This window comes from Melospiza georgiana, chromosome 23 (assembly GCF_028018845.1).
Source record: "Melospiza georgiana isolate bMelGeo1 chromosome 23, bMelGeo1.pri, whole genome shotgun sequence".
NCBI classification, from domain to species: domain Eukaryota; kingdom Metazoa; phylum Chordata; class Aves; order Passeriformes; family Passerellidae; genus Melospiza; species Melospiza georgiana.
The window spans coordinates 7,413,193-7,433,642 of record NC_080452.1 but is presented as its reverse complement, the minus strand read 5'-3'; the positions used below and the strand labels follow the sequence as shown (position 1 = coordinate 7,433,642).

The following is a 20,450-nucleotide window of genomic DNA, read 5'->3' as shown; positions in this document are numbered from 1 at the left end:
GGGTGGCATCCCCACACTGAGGGGACACCCCCAGCTGCCCCTGTGCCCACCTCTCCCCATCCTGCAGCCCCATTGCCCCAGCCCTGCCCACTGTCAGCCCAGTTTGTGCTCAGCCCGAGCCTTTTGCAGCTCCCAGCTCTGCTGGGCTCAGCTCTGCTGCTCAGAACCATTTCCCTGCCCTCGTCCTGCATTCCTCCCTGCTCTGCCCTCCCAGCCTGGTGCAAAACAAGCTCTGCAAAGCAGGGTTTCCACCATCAGGATCAATTCCCTTTCATCCTGTGCCTGCCAGCGGGTTTGCTGCGTGTAGGGAAAGTGTGGCTGTTCCTAATCCCCCCCTTAAATCCCCTGCACAGTTGCTGGGATTTAGCAGGCAGGGCCTGTTAATGCTCCAGGGATCCACATTGGATTTTTTTTTTTGGGGGGGGTTGTTTTCAAAGCCATGCTCTGATTTGCCTTCCCCAGCGTGGCAGCGAGCGGGATTTCAGCCCTGCCCATCCCAGATGGAATCCTGTGGGTAAATCATGGAATTCCAGAATGGTTTGGGTTGGGAAGGGCCATAAAACCCATCCAGTGCCACCCCTGCCATGGGCAGGGACTCCTTTCACCACCCAACCCAGCCTTGCACGCTTTTAGGGATGGAGCAGTCACAGATTCTCTGGGAATTCCATCTCACCCCCCTCACAGGCAGGAATTCCACAATTCCCATCTGCATTTCCAAAACTCCCATCTGAATTTCCAAAAATCCCATCTAAATTTCCAAAAATCCCATCTGAATTTCCAAAATTCCCATCAGAATTTCCAAAAATCCCATCTGAATTTCCAAAATTCCCATCTGAATTTCCAGAATTCCCATCTGAATTCCCATCTGAATTTCCAAAATTCCCGTGTAAATTTCCAAAGATCCCATCTGAATTTCCAAAAATCCCATCTGAATTTCCAAAATTCCCGTCTGAATTTCCAGAATTCCCATCTGAATTCCCATCTGAATTTCCAGAATTCCCATCAGAATTTCCAAAAATCCCATCTAAACCTCCCTTTTTTTCCCCAATCCAAAAGATTGGCTTTACAGAGGGCAGCTCCCCGTTTGGAAACAGAATTTCAGCAACTTTTCCCCTCCCCTCCCCAGCGGGTGTTTCCCCTTTGGGATTTTCCAGAGCTGCCTTTTTCCTTTGCCACGGTCACTTTTTCCCTTTTTTGTCCAGAGAATTGCACATCTGGGCTAAAAGTCTGTTTCCTGCTGTTTCTAATTTCTGCCTGGTGATAAGAAACCAAAGCAAAAAAAAAAAAAAACCCTCGGTGGAGGGCCCAGCCTAAAAATAGCCTGGGAGTGGGGTCTGAAAACCACAAGTTTGTTATGACTTCATTTTTATTTTTATTTTTTTAAGAAAAGTGCTGAATCCAGCTGGGATTGGCCTTTTGCTCCCATCTTGCTCCGTCCCTGCTGCAGCGAGGAGACAGGAAAAGCTTTGGGGTGAAGCTGAGATGAAATCCCAACACCCCCCAGACTCCCAGCAGGACACAAAAAACAGGGAAAAAAAATAAAAAATAAAAAAAAGGAGATGGAATAGAATAACAGGAGGGTTCTGGCTTTTCCAAGCCCCTGCTCCAGATGGGATTGTTCCCAAGCAGCATCTTGAGAGAACATTGCTCCCTGTTCCCCCTTGCATTTCCTGGTGATAATAACACACCCCCAAGCAGTGATCCCGCAGCTTTATCCCTATTAAAGGGTCACTCGGGGAAAGTGGGATGGAAATGAGAAATTATTCAGGTCTGCCAAGAGTATTTAACTTTCAAGCAGCTCTTAATTAGAAGCCAGGAGCCATTTACACAACCAGGGAGGGTTTTGCATAAGAATCTGCATATAAAACCCGGCAACTGGGAAGATTTAGGGTTTTATTTTATTTATTTTTTTTTTTCCCCCCAACTGGCCAAGCAGCACATCCAGGTTGGAGAGCACGAGGCAGGGCCTGGGTTGCAGTCCAGGCTCTCCAAATTGTGGCTTCAGGAGAGCGATTTCCTCTCTCCCAAAGCTCCGGTTTTGCCATCTGTAAAATGGAATTTTGGCGTTTGTCCCAATTCCCTGCGGTGGCAGCAGGAGGAGCTTGGCACTGCCAGGTGAGGGAGCTTGGGGAGGCAGAGGAGTCCCCGCACCTGCAGCTCTGGGAGCTGGAGCTGTCCCCGGCCTCCCAACAATTGGGATTAGGGTGGAAAACTTTGGGGTGAAAGCAGGACTGAAACACGTCCAGGCTGCTCAATCTGGGCTGGTTTGGGGAGAGATTTGGGGATGAATCCTGGTTTTCCTCACTCCTTTTCCCTGCCTGGCTGGAGAAATCCCATCTGTGCACCAGGTGAGGGTGGAAAGGCAGAGCCAGTGGCTGCTCCTTGGTGAATTCCACTGGGGAAATCCAGCCCTGAACCCCAGCTGGGGCCAGGGATTGAGCAACTGCTGTGCTCTTTTACTGGGGTGTCCCTAGAGTCACCTCATATGTTCCTGGGGTCACCTCATGTGTTCCTGGGGTCACCTGGTGTGTTCCTGGGGTCAGCTGGGGTGTTCTGGGATCACCTGGTTGTCCTTGAAATCACCTGGAGTGTTCCTGGGATCAACTGGGATGTTCCTGGGATCTACTGAGATGTTCTTGGGATCACCTGGTGTGTTCCTGGGGTCACCTGGTGTGTTCCTGGGGTCACCTAGTGTGTTATTGAGGTCAACTGGGTTGTTTCTGGGATCACCTGGGATGTTCCTGGGGATCAACTGCTGTGTTCCTGTGTCCCTGAGGATCAGCTGGTGTGTTCCTGGGATTCCAGCAGTGCTGGCATACTTGGGAAATCTCCAACCAACCCCAAAACTCCCCCAACCTCTCTAGTTAATTATACTTCTGAGTCTTCTGTGCATCCCAAGCCCATTCCTGGAGTTTCTCCTCCCACCCTTGAGCATCTCCTTTTCCTTTTTCTTCCCCTCCAGCTGGACAAGGGCGACGTCACCACCCTAAACCTGCCTGGGATCACCTGGGGTGTTCTGGGATCACCTGGGGTGTTCTGGGATCAACTGGGGTGTTCCTGGGATCACCTGGGGTGTTCTGGGATCAACTGGGAGGTTCTGGGATCAACTGGGGAGTTCCTGGGATCAACTGGGGTGTTCTTGAGTAACCTGGGGTGTTCCTTGAATCACCTGGGATGTTTCTGGGATCAACTGGAATGTTCCTGGGATCAACTGGTGTGTCCCTGAGGATCAGCTGGTGTGTCCCTGGGATTCTAACAGTGCTGGCAAATCTCCAACCAACCCCAAAACTCCCCCAGCCTCTCCAGTTAATTATCCTCATTCCTCTTCCGTGCATCCCCAGCCTGGTTCTCTCCTGTCTCCTCCCATTTCTGGACTTTTTCCTCCCTTCCCTGAGTATTCCCTTTCCTTTTTCTCCCCCTCCAGCTGGACAAGGGCGACGTGACCACCCTGAACCTGCCGGCGGGCGCCGGGGGGCACGGTGACACCGACGGCCCCGTGTGCCTGGACGTGCCCGATGGCACCCCCGACCCTCAGCGCACCAAAGCCGCCATCGAGCACCTGCACCAGAAGATCCTCAAGATCACGGAGCAGATCAAGATCGAGCAGGAGGCGCGCGACGACAACGTGGCCGAGTACCTGAAGCTGGCCAACAACGCCGACAAGCAGCAGGCGTCGCGCATCAAGCAGGTGTTCGAGAAGAAGAACCAGAAGTCGGCGCAGACCATCGCGCAGCTGCACAAGAAGCTGGAGCACTACCACAAGAAGCTGAAGGAGATCGAGCAGAACGGCCCCAGCCGCCAGCCCAAGGATGTTTTCCGGGACATGCACCAAGGGCTGAAGGACGTGGGCGCCAACGTGCGCTCCAGCATCAGCGGCTTCAGCGGCGGCGTGGTGGAGGGCGTCAAGGGCGGCCTCTCGGGGCTCTCGCAGGCCACGCACACGGCCGTGGTGTCCAAGCCGCGCGAGTTCGCCAGCCTGATCCGCAACAAGTTCGGCAGCGCCGACAACATCGCGCACCTCAAGGACACGCTGGACGACGGGCACCCCGAGGAGGCCTCGCGCGCGCTGAGCGGCAGCGCCACGCTGGTGTCCAGCCCCAAGTACGGCAGCGATGACGAGTGCTCCAGCGCCACCTCGGGCTCTGCCGGCGGCAGCAACTCGGGGGCAGGCCCCGGCGGCTTGGGGAGCCCCAAGTCCAACACGCTGGACAGCCACCACAACAACTTCGACACCATCCTGGAGGAGCTGCGCGAGATCAAGGACAGCCAGTCGCACCTGGAGGACTCCATGGAGGACCTGAAGGCGCAGCTGCAGAGGGATTACACCTACATGACCCAGTGCTTGCAGGAGGAGCGATACAGGTAGGGCTGGAGGTGTGTCACCCATGGTGGCTCTTTGGGGACCACGAGCTGCCAAGAGACACGGGGAGCTGCGGCTCTCCTCGCTGCCAGACGATCTTGAGAGGTTTTCCCACAAGCAGGGGAGGGTGGGAAGGGCTGGAGGACTCCATGGAGCACCTGAAGGCCCAGCTGCAGAGGGATTACACCTACATGACCCAGTGCTTGCAGGAGGAGCGATACAGGTAGGGGAGGTGTCACCCATGGTGGCTCTTTGGGGACCACCACCTGCCCTTCTAACCCAAGATACATGGGGACCTGCAGCCCTCCTCACTTCCAGATGATCTTGAGAGGTTTTCCCACAACCAGAGGAGGGTGGCAGGATCTGGGTGGTGTCCCCAGTGCCAGGGCTGTCTCGGGGACATGTCCCAGCCCCGCTGCCCTGCACAGGTACGAGCGGCTGGAGGAGCAGCTGAACGACCTGACGGAGCTGCACCAGAACGAGATGACCAACCTGAAGCAGGAGCTGGCCAGCATGGAGGAGAAGGTGGCCTACCAGTCCTACGAGAGGGCTCGGGACATCCAGGTAGGGCCGCGGGAGGGCTCAGCCCGCTCTGCTCCCCCCAGGCAGGGGTGAGGGGCAGAGCCTGGGCTGGGAAGGAGGGTGAGGCAGTGGGATCCATCCCTTCTCCAGCACCCTCCAGGTGAGGCTCTCCCTGTGCTGCTGTCACAGCAAGGGGAAGGTGGCTAAACCATGTCCCCAAAAACAGGGAATCCCAGACTGGTGTGGGCTGGAAGGAACATTAAAAACCACCCATGGCAGGGCAGGGACACCTTCTGCTGTCACGGAGAGGGGGCAGCCACAGCTTCTCTGGGAATTCCATCCCAGGTCCTCCCCACCTTCACCGGGAGGAATCTCCTCTGTCCCTGCGCTCTGTCCCTCCTTGTCCTGTCACAGCACGGCACAGCGAGTCCCCTGTGTGTGACCACGGGCTGTGACAAGCCACGTGTGGGCCAGCACAGCCCCCTTTGAGCCATCCCCCAGCAGAAACCAGAACAAAACCCCCCAACAGCAGCAGCAAAACCCCCAAATCCCTCAGGGGACATCCCTGGAGCCGCTGCCACCGCTGTCCCTTGTGATGGGACACGGGGGTCTGAGGACGAGGGAACAGACGAGGATCTGACTCCATGTTTCAGAAGGCTGATTTATTATTTAATTATATATATTATATTAAAAATATATTTATATAACATTTTAAAAAATATTTATTGTAGTAACATATAATATGTAATAATACATATTACATATAATAATATATAATAATCTGTAATATATATTAATACATAATAATATATTATAATATACAATAATATACATTAATATATCTAAAATGATGTATCTACTAATATATAAATATTATATATTTTATATATATTACAGATAATATATTTATATAATATAAAATATTTACTAAAAGAATAGAAGAAGTTATTTCATCAGAAGTCTTGCAAGCAAAGGAAAAGAATGGAATGAATAACAAAATCTCCTGATTCTCAGAGAGTCCAGGCCAGCTGACTGTGATTGGCCATTAATTAGAAACAACCACATGATCCAATCCCAGATGCACCTGTTGCATTCCACAGCAGCAGATAACCATTGTTTGCATTTTGTTCCTGAGGCTTCACCACTTCTCAGGGGGAAAAATCCTAAGGAAAGGATTTTTCAGAAAATCCTTTTATATTTATAATACCATAGCTACAGTCCCCTGGCAGGAGGCCTCAGGGACATCCCTGGAGCTGCTGCCATTGCTGTCCCCTGGCAGGAGGCCTCAGGGAGGACATCCCTGGAGCCTCTGTCCCCATTGTCCCCTGGCAGGAGGCCTCAGGGACACCCCTGGAGCCTCTGTCCCCATTGTCCCCTGGCAGGAGGCCTCAGGGACACCCCTGGAGCCTCTGTCCCCGTTGTCCCCTGGCAGGAGGCCTCAGGGACATCCCTGGAGCTGCTGCCATTGCTGTCCCTTGGCAGGAGGCCTCAGGGGGGACATCCCTGGAGCCTCTGTCCCCATTGTCCCCTGGCAGGAGGCCTCAGGGAGGACATCCCTGGAGCCTCTGTCCCCGTTGTCCCCTAGCAGGAGGCCTCAGGGACATCCCTGGAGCCTCTGTCCCCGTTGTCCCCTGGCAGGAGGCCTCAGGGGGGACATCCCTGGAGCCTCTGTCCCCGTTGTCCCCTGGCAGGAGGCCTCAGGGAGGACATCCCTGGAGCCTCTGTCCCCGTTGTCCCCTGGCAGGAGGCCTCAGGGACATCCCTGGAGCCTCTGTCCCCGTTGTCTCCTGGCAGGAGGCCTCAGGGGGGACATCCCTGGAGCCTCTGTCCCTGTTGTCCCCGGGCAGGAGGCCTCAGGGACATCCCTGGAGCTGCTGCCATTGCTGTCCCCCGGCAGGAGGCCTCAGGGGGGACATCCCTGGAGCCTCTGTCCCCGTTGTCCCCTGGCAGGAGGCCGTGGAGTCGTGCCTGACGCGGGTGACCAAGCTGGAGCTGCAGCAGCAGCAGCAGCAGGTGGTGCAGCTGGAAGGCGTGGAGAACGCCAACGCCCGGGCCCTGCTGGGCAAGTTCATCAACGTCATCCTGGCCCTGATGGCCGTGCTGCTCGTCTTCGTCTCCACCATCGCCAACTTCATCACGCCGCTCATGAAGACCCGCATGCGCATCCTCAGCACCGCCCTGCTCGTCCTCTTCCTCTTCTTCCTCTGGAAGCACTGGGACTCCATCAGCTACTTGCTGGAGCACGTGCTGCTCCCCAGCTGATCCCACAGCCCCCGGGGAGTTTTGGTTTCCCGACGAGGAGAGGGACACAAAGGGGGTGAGGGCCCGGAGCCTTCTCCCTGCTCGGTTCAGCTGCAGCCCCTCCACGGTGGCCTCTTGGATCTGGGATCCCTCTGGGATGTTTGGGAAGGGTGGGCTGGGGAGCAAGGAGGAGTTTTGGAAGGCACCAGCGATTTCTGGCTTTTTCTAAAGGGTTTTGGGTGGTTTTTTTGGGGTGGTTTTTTTGAAGGTCGTGCTGAAGTCCCCAAGAAGGAGATCATCTCCAAGGGTCTTCAGTTGGTGGGAAGGATTGAGCTGGACCAAAGCTGGCTCTGGGAGAACTTCCAGCAGGGAGAGAAGAGGGGTTCATTGGGGCAGGAGTTTCCCTTTCAGGCAGGATTTTCCCTTTCAGGCAGGATTTTCCCTTTCAGGCAAAAAAGTGGCATTTTCCCCTTTGGAAAACGCCAAAAGCGGATTTTCCCCTTGGTGGCAAAATGTCCTGGGATAGAGCAAAGGCAAAGCAGGTGGAGATGGAGGCAGCAGGGCCACGACAAACGGACACAGCAGGACACACGGGTGCCACCAGCCTGCGGCCACAGCGCGGGGCTGTGACACCGCCCGCTGTCCCCAGTGTCCCCGCTGTCCCCGCAGGGCTGGGCACGGCCAGCAGCGGCACAAACCACACCCCGCGCTGGCTCCATCCCCCGAGCTCCCGGCTCTGTGGCTTCAGTCGATCCGATCTCTTCAGGGACTCGTCCAGCCTCTGCCCCGCGTCGTGTGTGCGTGTGCGTGTGTGCGGTTTTTAATTTAATTCAGTTCCAGACTCTGTTTCCATTTGTGAATCGAAGCTGGTGGGGCAGGGGGAGCAGGGGCGGCTGCTGCCCTCCAGCCCCACCCCGGAGCACAGCATGCTGTCTCGGATGGTTCTTAAATTATTTCATACCTATATATTTATGTAATATATCTATACACACACACATATATATATAAATATATATATATAAAATACCTGCACACTCAGGGCCTCCTCTGGTGCAAACAGCAGCTGTTGAAAGCCTCAACCACTCGGCCTCAGGTGAGAATTGGGCCCTGGACATTTCCAGGGGTGACTCCCAGGACATTTTGGGTGGGTTGAGGGTCCTGCTGTCACCTCCCCAGTGCTCCCAGGGCCGAGCCAGCCCTGCTGTGGCCTCACATCGGGGTCTGTGGGAGGGGATAAAGGTTTGATATCAAAGGGATATCAAAGAATCCAAGGGGATTCTCCGGGAAGGGGATACTCTGAGGAAGGGATTGCGTGGGAAGGGGATGTTCTGGGAAGGGGATTATCGGGGAAGGGAATGCTCCAGGAAGGGGATGCTCCAGGAAGAGAATTCTCTGAGAAGGGGATTCTCTGGGATGGGGATACTCTGAGGAAGGGAATGTTCTGGGAAGGGAATTCTCTGAGAAGGGGATTCTCTGGGAAGGGGATACTCTGAGAAAGGGATTGCGCGGGAAGGGAATGTTCCGGGAAGGGGATTCTCTGAGAAGGGAATTCTCTGGGATGGGGATACTCTGAGGAAGGGATTCTGTGGGAAGCGGATGTTCTGGAAGGGGAATGCTCCAGGAAGGGGATGCTCTGAGGAAGGGATTCCGCGGGAAGGGAATGCTCCGGGAAGAGGATGTTCCGGGAAGGGAATTCTCTGAGAAGGGAATTCTCTGAGAAGGGGATTCTCTGAGAAGGGGATTCTCTGGGAAGGGGATACTCTGAGGAAGGGATTCCGCGGGAAGGGGATGTTCTGGGAGGGGGATTATCGGGGAAGGGAATGCTCTGGGAAGGGAATTCTCTGAGAAGGGGATTCTCTGGGAAGGAGATTCTCTGGGAAGGGGATTCTCTGAGAAGGGGATACTCTGAGGAAGGGATTCTGTGGGAAGCGGATGTTCTGGAAAGGGAATGCTCCGGGAAGGGGATGCTCTGAGGAAGGGATTCCGCGGGAAGGGAATGCTCCGGGAAGAGGATTATCGGGGAAGGGAATGCTCCGGGAAGGGAGTTCTCCGGGAAGGAGATTCTCTGAGAAGGGGATTCTCTGGGAAGGGGATTCTCTGGGAAGGGGATACTCTGAGGAAGGGATTCCGCGGGAAGGGGATGTTCTGGGAGGGCGATTATCGGGGAAGGGGATGTTCCGGGAAGGGGATTCTCTGGGATGGAAATGTCCCGGGAATTGGATGCTCTGACAAGGGGATGTTCCGGGAAGGGAGTTCTCCGGGAAGGGAATTCTCTGAGAAGGGAATGCGGCTCCACGGCCGCAGGGGGGCCCTCTGTCCCCGCCGCAGATCCCGCAGCCGCTCCGGAGCGTTTTCCCGTAAGGCCGGGCAGGGGCCGGACCCATGGTGGGGTCACTCACCCCAATTAGCGCATTAACCCCTTCCTGCCCATGACGGCACAGGATGGATTGGGTTGGAAGGGACCTTAAAGCCCGTCCAGTGCCACCAGGGACACCTTCTGCTGTCCCAGGCTGCTCCAGACCCCATAAACTGGCTTTGAACACTCGGCTGGGGATGTTCTTCTCTGGGAAATCCATTCCAGGGCCTCACCACCCTCCCAATATCCCATCTGAGCCGACCCTGTCCAGTGAAACTGTTCGTGCTGCCCCACATGGCCGTGGAGTGAAGTTTTGTGTGAGCCCTGCCACCCCTCCTCGCTGCCTGTGACACTTGGGGACATTCCCCGCCCAGCCCCTGTGACCTCGTTGGCAGCAGCCAGAGGAGGCCCCAGCGTTGGGGGGATCCCAGATCTCATCCCAGTGGGAATTTTGGGATCTCTCACTCACGGTCCTGCTGTCCCCTCCAGGAGTGACCTCCCTGGAGCCCCGTCATGGGTGAGGGGAGGTCACTCCTGTCCTGAGCTGGCACAGGGGCCACTGTCACCATGCCATGGTGAGCCCCCCCTGTGCAGGGAGCTCTGGTGACACCAATGGGGACAATTCCTCCATCCTTCTGGGGATGGAGGGTGCCAAAATCCCACCCTGTGCATCCCTGGGATGAGCTCAAATATCCCAACCTCCCATTTCTCCTCAGGAGGGCAAAATCCCACCCTGTGCATCCCTGGAATGAGCTCGAATATCCAAACTTCCCATTTCTCCTCAGGAACACAAATATCAGGGTTAAATTTCTGGAGTTGAAAACACCAAGAGAGAAAAAGAGAGATGCTGGAATATCCTGAACTGGAAGAACCCACCAGGATGGGACGGCACAGAACAATCCCAAAATCCCACCCTGGCATCCCTGAGAGCGTTTCCCAAACATTCCTGGAGCTCTGGAAGGTTTGGAACAGTGACCATTCCCTGGGGAGCCTTTCCAGCACCTCTCAAGGAAGAACCTTTCCCTAAAACCCACCCTGGCCCAGCTCCATCCCTTCCCGGGTCCTGTCACTGTCACAGCCAGCAGAGATCCCATCTGTCCCTCCGTGCATGGAACAATCCCAAAATCCCACCCTGAGCATCCCTGAGAGCGTTTCCCAAACATTCCTGGAGCTCTGCAGGATTTGGAACAGTGACCATTCCCTGGTCAGGGGGACAGTGCCCGCATGGCAGGGACAATTCCTGCATGGCAGTGACAATTCCATGGCAGGGACAATTCCCTCATGTCAGGGACAATTCCCACATGGCAGGGACAATTGCATGGCAGGGACAATTCCCTCATGGCAGGGACAATTCCCACATGGCAGGGACAATTCCCATGGCAGGGACAATTCCCTCATGGCAGGGACAATTGCGTGGCAGGGACAATTCCCACATGGCAGGGACAATTCCCTCATGGCAGGGACAATTGCATGGCAGGGACAATTCCCTCATGGCAGGGACAATTGAGTAGCAGGGACAATTCCCTGGCAGTGACAATTCCTTCATGGCAGGGACAATTGCATGGCAGGGACAATTGCATGGCAGGGACAATTCCTGCATGGCAGGGACAATTCCCACATGGCAGGGACAATTCCCAAATGGCAGGGACAATTGCGTGGCAGGGACAATTCCATGGCAGGGACAATTGCATGGCAGGGACAATTCCCACATGGCAGGGACAATTCCCAAATGGCAGGGACAATTGCGTGGCAGGGACAATTCCCAAATGGCAGGGACAATTCCCACATGGCAGGGACAATTCCCTGGCAGGGACAATTCCCTCATGGCAGTGACAATTCCCTGGCAGGGACAATTCCCGCACGGCAGGGACGATTCCCTGGCAGGGACAATTCCCTCATGGCAGGGACAATTCCCACATGGCAGGGACAATTCCCAAATGGCAGGGACAATTGCGTGGCAGGGACAATTGCATGGCAGGGACAATTCCCACATGGCAGGGACAATTCCCAAATGGCAGGGACAATTGCGTGGCAGGGACAATTCCCACATGGCAGGGACAATTCCCTGGCAGGGACAATTCCCTCATGGCAGTGACAATTCCCTGGCAGGGACAATTCCCGCACGGCAGGGACGATTCCCTGGCAGGGACAATTCCCACATGGCAGGGACAATTCCCACATGGCAGTGACAATTCCCTGGCAGTGACAATTCCCGCACGCCATGCGCGGCTCGGGGCTCCCTGAGGACTCGCCTTGTCCCGGCGGGGTCGGGGGGGGCTCACAAGGGCCCCCTTTGTGCGGGAGAGGTGAAGCTTTGACGTCAGCCCGGCAGGAATTCCTTAATTCCATTCAGCCCTCCCTGCTCACCCGCCGCTAATTGCTGCGCTTTATGTAAGAGCCGCAGCTGCGCTCCCGGGGCACACGGAATGGCCCCAGGGGACACGGGGACACTCGTGTGTGACAGTCTTCACAGGGGCTCCTGGATGAGGGAAGAGACGAGGATCTGACGCCATGTTTCAGAAGGCTGATTTAGTATTTTATGATATATATTACATTAAAACTGTACTAAAAGAATAGAAGAAAAGGTTTCATCACAAGGCTGGCTAAGAATGGAAAGAAAGAACGATAACAAAAATTTGTGGTTTGGGCTCTGTGTCCAGCTGGGCTGTGATTGGCCATTAATTAGAAACAACCACATGATCCAATCTCAGACCCACCTGTTGCATCCCACAGCAGCAGATAACCATTGTTTGCATTTTGTTCCTGAGGCCTCGCAGCTTCTCAGGAGGAAAAATCCTAAGGAAAGGATTTTCCATAAAAGTTGTCTGTGACACTCGTGGGACCGTGATTCAGCCGCCCCTTGGTGTGGCACACACAGAGATTGGGGCACCCAGAGCTCATGGGGACATTGGGGATGGCCTGGCACGGCAGGATGTCCCTGTGTCCCTGTTTGGGGCTGGGTTGCCGCATCCCAAGGGTGCCCCGGAGTGCCCAGGCCCTGCAGGGTGGTGCCAGCACTGTCCCTGTCCCTGTCCCGTGTCACCACGGGAAATAAGAGCTATACATTGGGCCGGGGTCTCAGTAACACAAACTCTCAGGTTGATGTTTGATAATTGCAGCCCCAAGATCTGCAGGATGTCTCTGCTTCGGCCGGAAGAACGAGTCTGGACTCTTCACTTTTCAGTCTTGAGGTTGTTTATTAATTCTTATCTATAAAATTTTCTTTTTGCCCAGCTGAGATCTGGAAGGTTTAGAACAGCGACCATTCCCTGGGGAGCCTTTTCAGCTCCTCTGAAGGAAGAACCTTTCCCTGAAACCCACCCTGGCCCAGCTCCAGCCCTTCCTGGGGTCTCCTGTCACTGTCACACCTCCAATCCCCCCGTGCCCACCTCAGCACAGAGCCCTGCACCTCTCAGGGCCGGGAATTCTGGCTGGGATGGGAATGCCGGCTGTTCCATGGGAATAACGCCCCGCTCCCTTCCCAAGCCCTTCCCACGCGTGCAAAGCAGCCCCGGGATGCCGGCGGGGCTGCCCCCGGCCGGCCGGGCAGGGCACGGGTGGCACACCCAGCAGCTGTCCCCGTGCCAGCCTGGCAGCCCCAGCCGGCTCAACCGCTTCCCCCGGCTGCCAAGGCGGGCGCGGCCGGAGCCCTGCCCGGTTCCCAGAGCGCTGCAGGGAATTCCCAGCGGGATCTGAACCCAGCCGGCCCGGGGGAGCAGCCCCGGGGCCTCGGGGAGATGGGGTCGCCGTTGTTCCCATGGAACAGCAATCCCAGCCGGCAAACGCTCTCAGGGATGCTCAGGATTGAATTTTGGGGTTGTTCCGTGCACGGAGGGACAGATGGGATCTCTGCTGGCTGTGACAGTGACAGGACCCGGGAAGGGCTGGTGCTGGACCAGGATGGGTTTCAGAGAAAGGTTCTTCCTGCAGAGGCACTGAAAAGGCTCCCCAGGGAATGGTCGCTGTTCCAAACCTTCCAGAGCTCCAGGAATGTTTGGGAAACGCTCTCAGAGATGCCAGGGTGGGATTTTGGGATTGTTCCCTGCACGGAGGGACAGATGGGATCTCTGCTCGCTGTGATAGTGACAGGACCCGGGAAGGGCTGGAGTTGGACCAGGGTGGGTTTTAGGGAAAGGATCCTCCTGCAGAGGCACTGAAAAGGCTCTCCAGGGAATGGTTCCAAAGCCTCCAGAGCTCCAGGAATGTTTGGAAAATTCTCTCAGGGATGCTCAGGGTGGGATTTTGGGATTGTTCTGTGCCGTCCCATCCTGGTGGGCTCTTCCAGCTCAGGATATTCCAGCATCTCTCTTTTTCTATCTTGGTGTTTTCAATGCCAGAAACTTAACTCTGCCTTCCCAGGAGAAGTTGGGGTATTTGAGCTGGGGTATTTGAGCTCATCTCAGGGATGCACAGGGTGGGATTTGGGGATTGTTCTGTGCAGGGCTGGGAGCTGGATCAGTGATCCTGGTGGGTTCTTCCAGCTCAGGATATTCCAGCATCTCTCTTTTTCCCTCTTGGTGTTTCCAGCTGTGAGCGCTCAGGTGCCTGGAGGTGCCTCATGGGATGGTCAGGAGTGCCAGGTGGGCCTGGCTGGGTACCAACATCCCAAATTCAGGACCCACCAGGCCCAGCCCTTTCCAGAAACCTGTCTGGCTGCTGCTCTGCCTTCCCAGGCAGGCAGACCCGCTGGGAAAGCCGCCCTGGCCTGCAGCTCCCTTCCCGCGTGAGACACGGCACGAGCTCTGCCACGGCCATGGAGGTGCCCGATGAGGCAGAAGCGGCTCTGGGCAGAAGGTTCTGGAAGCTCCTGCTGCCCCTGGGCAGGCTGGCAGCAGCCCCGTGCCCACCCTGGGCAGCCCCAGATGGAGGGGTCACAGTGTTGGGGTCCCCTTGGGTTTCGCTGCAGACGGGGCCCTGGGGGTGCCGGCCTGGGCAGTGTGGAGATGGCATCAGGGTGATGGCATGGTGGTGATGCCATCATGGTGACACTATCATGGAGATGGTGGTGACACTGTCGTGGTGATGACAGCATGGTGATGCCATGGTGGTGATGCCATCATGGAGATGCCATCATGGTGGTGCCATTGCGGTGACACCATCATAGTGATGCCATCATGGTGAAGCCATCACGAAAATGCCATCATGGTGATGCCATGGCAGAGATATCATCATGGTGCCACCATTGTGGAGGTGCCATCATGGACATGCCATCCATGGTATGGAGATGCCATGGCAGTGATGCCATCACGGTGATGCCATGGTGGTGACACAATTGTGGAGATGCCATCACCGAGATCCCTTCATGGAGATGCCATGGTGGTGACACCATCATGGTGATGCCATCATGGTGACACCATTGGGGAGATGCCATCATAGAGATCCCTTCATGGAGATGCCATCGTGGTGACATCATCACAATAATGCCATGGCGGTGATGCCACGGTGGAGATGCCGTCATGGACATGCCATCATGGTGATGCCATGGTGGTGACACCATCATGGTGATGCCATCACAGTTATGCCATGGGAGTGATGCCATTGTGGAGGTGCCATGGCAGGGATGCCATCACAGTGACACCATCATGGTGATGCCATCACAGACATGCCATCGAGAAGATACCATTGTGGAGGTGCCATGGCAGTGATGCCATCACAATGATGCCATGGCAGTGACACCATCCTGGTGAAGCCATCACAGAGATGCCATCACGGTGACACCATGGCAGTGATGTCATGGTGGTGATGCCATGGCAGTGATGCCATCATGGTGACACCATCATGGTGATTCTATCATGGTGGTGACATTGTGGTGACACCATCGTGGTGATGCCATCATGGTGAAGCCATCACGAAAATGCCATCATGGTGATGCCATGGTGGTGATGCCATCACAGTGATGGCATGGCGGAGATATCATGGTGACACCATCATGGAGATGCCATTGTGGACAGGCCATCATGGAGATGCCATGGCAGTGATGCCATCACAGAGATGCCATCGTGATGACACCATCGTGGAGATGCCATCACGGAGGTGCCGTCATGGACATGCCATGGTCGTGATGCCATTGTGGAGATGCCATTGTGGTTGCACCATCGTGGTGATGCCATCACAGTGGGGCCATCATGGTGATGCCATGGCTGTGATGCCATCACAGAGATGCCATCACGGTGACACCATGGCAGTGATGTCATGGTGGTGATGCCATCACGGTGACAGTGGTGACAGGAGATGTCCCAACCCTCAGGACCCTCTGAGTCCCCGCACTGTCAGGGCTGCTCCCCAGGGATGGGATCGGAGCTGGCGGCTTCTGCAAGCCCAGAATGTCCCAAGAACAGCTGAGGGTTGGGATGAGGAGTCAGGAGGGTCCATGGTCCTGTGGGTTCTTCCAGGGCTGGAGTCAGGATTTAACTCCCTGATCCTGTGGGTTCTTCCAGGGCTGAGTCAGGGTTAACTCCAGCTGGGTCCTTCCAGGGATGTGCTCAGGAGGTAACTCCATGATCCTGTGGGTTCTTCCAGGGCTGAGTCAGGGTTAACTCCAGCTGGGTCCTTCCATCTCAGGACATTCCAGGCTTTTGTGGTTTGTGGCTCCCATCAGCTCATGGCAGGCACGGTGGGGTGGATCCTCCAAGGGATGGGAAGGACGGGAGATGTCCTGGTGGTCCCACAGACGCAGATTTTGCTCCAGCAGTGCTGGATCCCCTCTGCCCCGTTCCTGCACATCCCAGAGGTTCCGGCATGGCATGGGCAGAGCTGTCCTGATGGAAGAGATCTTCCAGCAGAGCTCCAGCACCCCAAAACCCATCACCACAGCTCCAGGAGGGCACAGGAGCTTCAGAGTGGCCACCAGTGCTCGGCCAGCAGGTCCCCAGTGGGGTCTGGGGTTGCATTTTTGGCTCAGGTGTGACCCAGCCATTTCTTGTGCTCCAAAAAAAAAAGGGATCAAAGTTTTTGGGCGCCGCTTTCTCTCCCTTTTTTTGGGCTGCTCCAGGCTGCCATTGAATCCCCACTTTCATGTGGGGATTTCTGTCCTTTAGATCTTCAAAGAAATCCAGCAATCAAACAGGAGGTTGTGGAGGCACCATAAAAAAAAAGAGAAAAAAAAAAAAAACTACAGAAAAAAACTACAGAAAAAAAAATCGCTTTGAAAGAATCAGAGGCAAAGGAACACCTCAGCTTTGTTGTGCTAATTGTTCCGGCACTCAAAGTTCTGACAAAATGTCTCAGAAATCTCCCTGGCTCCGCGCCCACCCTGTGTCAGACACACAAAGAAAGGCTCCGACACAAAACCCAACCCGGGCAAGGGAGGAAAACCGACCCGGGGAGATTCCGACAGGAAAAAACAGTCCCAGTGTTGTTGTAGGACACAAAAGAACACAAGCTCACACCGCTGTTCTCAAGGTGAAGAAAAAGGGAAGTTTATTTTCTGACTCCAACATTTATAGATTTCCAAAAGTCGCCCTGGATTGGGGGGTGGCAGTGCCCCCTCTCCAATGACACTGGACAAACCAACAGCCCACCAAATTTCTCCTCCTCCATAAAGGAATGCAAAACAATGAGTTATTTACAGAAAGTGTGTGAGAAAGTTCACTACAAGGACGTCAACATCAGAAGGCTTAGAAAATCTTAAAAAACCAGGGTGGCATCCCAGGGCTCCAAAGAAGGAGCTTGGCTGTGGCCACGGGGAGGTGACACCCAAATTCCAGAGCTCTGGGGCATCCCTGAGCTGCTCTGGGGGTCATTAACAGCCACCGGTTAATGAGCACGGCCTCCATGCCATGTTAATGAGCTAATGAGCACGGCCTCCATGCCAAATCCTTCATATCTTCCCCTCCAAGCTGTGTCTTCCTCCTTGACTTTCTCCCCTGCTTTTGCAACATCTGCGAGCTTCGTTTTGGCCTCTTTGGTCCTTTGCGCTGCACCTGATACAATCCCGGTTCTTTTCCTTGTAGCCACTAAATTTCCCAATATTTTTCTCCCCTTCCCAGCAGTTTTGGGGCGCCCCATCCCCATCCCCACCTGCATTCCCGACACCCGTGGTGGCTTCGGCCACCGCTGTCCCTGGAGTCACCCCAATGTCCCGCCGAGCCCGCGGCGCTCCCCATCCCAAGGAAGGGCAGCTGGAGCCGGGATTCCCGCACAAGCCCGGGCAGGATCCGGAGCCGGGGCTGACTCAGAGCCCCCGGGGCCAGGGGAGCGCCCAGAGCTCGGCTCTGCCGGGAAAGGCTCGGCCGGGAGCGGCTGGGAGTGGTGCTGGAGCTGCTCTGCTCCCCCAGCCTGCTCACGGCTGCTCCGACCCCAAATTTTCATTTTTTTTCCCCTTTTTTCCCCTTTCTCAGGGCGCTGCCGCTGCTTGGGGGGATGTGGATCCCAAAGCAGGCCCCGGGTGAGGGGGATCCAGGCCTCAGACACGTCACCCAGCCCAGCATTCCCATGAATAATCTTTGGGAATGCCCAATTCCCATGGCTGAAAGTCCCCACACCTGTGCTATGGCGATGGTTGCAGCCCCAAACCAGTGGGAAACACCAATTTCCCCCAGGACCAGCAGGAGAAGGGTCCAGGCTGGAGAATCCCTTGGGATTATCCCAGGAAAGCCTGGATCACTGGATACAAACCCACAGTGGGGTCTGGGGTTGCATTTTGGCTCAGGTGTGACCCAGCCATTTCTTGTGCTCCAAAGAAAAAATGGGATGAACGTTTCTGGGCGCTGCTTTCTCCCCCTGTTTTGGGCGGTTCCAGGCTGCAATTGAACCCCCACTTTCATGTGGGGATTTCTCTCCTTCCTCCAGCACAATCCACCTCCCGCATTCCAGGATTCCAGACCCGCTCCCACACCCTGCAGGGCAGCAAACGCAGCCGGTTTGGGGCTGAAGTCACCCCTCAAAAATGACATTTTCTCATCAAAACGCGGCTGAGGTCACTCCCGGAGCGCCGCGGGGCCGGGCGGGGATGCGGGAATTGCCCAACCGGGGATGAAAGAGCCGCCGATGGTGGCGGGGGGCGGCCAGGGGGGCTCGGAAATCCCGGCTGGGATGAAAGGAGCGTTCGGAGGGGCTGCTGGGGCAATTCCGGCGCTGCGGGCACCGCGGGGTCCCCGCTGTCACTGCCTGTCCCGGGGCTGTTCCCACCCTTGCCATGGATGTGCCCGCGACAAGGGACCCGGAGAGGTCCCGGGGAGGTGGCACAGCTCAGGATGGGCTGAGCTGGCCACGAGAGCGCGACAAGCTCTGGTGGCACTGGCGGGGACAGCAGGACAAGCTCTGGTGGCACCAGTAGGGACATGGGGTGGGGTGGGCAGTGGGACAAGCTTGGTGTCACCAGTGGGGACACAGGGCAGGGTAGACAACAGGACAAGCTCTGGTGTCACCAGCAGGGACGTGGGGAGGAGTGGCCACTGCGTTCCTCACACGCAGCGGTGCCCACCCGGAGGCCACCAGTGCTCCCACCCCTGTGGAATCTGGGGCGGGTTTTGGAGCAGTGCAGGGGGATTTTTTTTCCAGCAAATCGTGAATGAAAGAGCGGCTGAAACATCCTGGGATGCTCCAACAGCAAAACTAAAAAGGACTTTTTGCTCCATGCCAGGCTCATCCCATGGATCCCATCCCATCCCATCCCATGGATCCCATCCCATTTATCCCACCCCATGGATCCCATCCCATGGATCCCATCCCATGGACCCCATCCCATCCCATCCCATCCCATCCCATCCCATCCCATCCCATCCCATGGATCCCATCCCATCCCATGGATCCCATCCCATGGATCCCATTCTATCCCATGGATCTCCCACCCCATGGATCCCATCCCACCCCATGGATCCCATCCCACCCCATGGATCCCATCCCACCCCACTCCATCCCCTGGATCCCATCCCACGGATCCCACCCCGCCCCTGCAGCCCCTCGGGCACCGCCGGGACTTTGCTCGGGCTCAGCCCCGGGCTCAGCCGCTTTAAGGCTCCGGAATTCCTGCGAGGCTCGGGAAGCACGCGGGGAATGCGCGGCGGGGGGCCGAGCGCGGTGACCGCCCCCGTGCCACCTCCGAAGGGACAAAGGGTGGCATTCCGGGCATGCCCTGCCACCCTGTGACCCCCCTCGCCAGGACAAAAGGTGGCATTCCGGGCCCCTGTGCCCCTCCCACAAAGGGACACAGGGTGGCATTCCGGGCATGCCCTGCCACCCTGCCACCGCCCCCCGCCACCTCTGCCAGGACAAAGGTGGCATTCCGGGCTCCTGTGACCCCCCCGTGCCAGCCCCAAAGGGACAGCCTCATCCCAGCAGGAAAGGGACAGGGACACAGAGACAGGGACACAGGGACAGCAGCAATCACAGCGACAACTCAGCTTTGCCGTTTGCTTTCATTTAATGTTTTTCTCCAGCCCGCGCTGTGGCACGGAGGGGAAACACAACGCCCAGCCCAGAGAGGGGAGAGGGCAGCGAGCACTCGTGGCAGCAGCGCAAGGGAGCCGTGTGTGACACGAGGGCACAGCCACCTCCCCAAAAACACCCCTGGACGGCCTCTGAGGAGCCAGACACATCCCGTGCTGCTGCCCTCCAACCAGCCTGGGCAAAGGCAATAAATCAATACATCAATAAATCAATAAATAAACTCACGGTGCCTCACCAAAAGCACCTTTTTTTTTTTCCTCTTTTTTTTTTCTTTTTTTCCACATTACAATGAGAGATGTTGGCATCACAGCATTTCCCAGCGCGGGCTTTTTGGCCACGTCCAGTTCTCAGCACTCGGGAGAGGGCAGAGCCGTGGCCTGGGTGCCCCCAGCACCCCCCAAAGCCCACGGGCAGCACCTTGGAGCCCTCACCAGCACCCTGCTACATCTGCAGCTTGTTTGAGGTATATCACCCACCCCTCCTTTACCTTGTGCAGCCAAAAACAGTGCAAAAAAACCCCCCAAAAAATACCCCCCAACCCATTGCTTCCACCCCCGCGATGAGATGAGACTGTTTGAGAGG

General features: G+C 56.2%; 1 protein-coding gene across 1 annotated transcript in view; it reads left to right on the top strand.

Moving 5' to 3' along the window:
* Positions 1-7,556, top strand: part of TMCC2 (transmembrane and coiled-coil domain family 2) — a 34,988-nt gene extending 27,432 nt beyond the window's left edge. Inside the window, exons 3-5 of the mRNA XM_058039924.1 lie at positions 3,425-4,362; positions 4,789-4,924; positions 6,833-7,556. Coding sequence (XP_057895907.1) covers positions 3,425-4,362; positions 4,789-4,924; positions 6,833-7,144 — 1,386 coding nt within the window. The 3' untranslated portion in view covers positions 7,145-7,556. The remainder of the gene's footprint in view (positions 1-3,424; positions 4,363-4,788; positions 4,925-6,832) is intronic.
* The last annotated feature ends 12,894 nt before the right edge of the window (positions 7,557-20,450 follow it).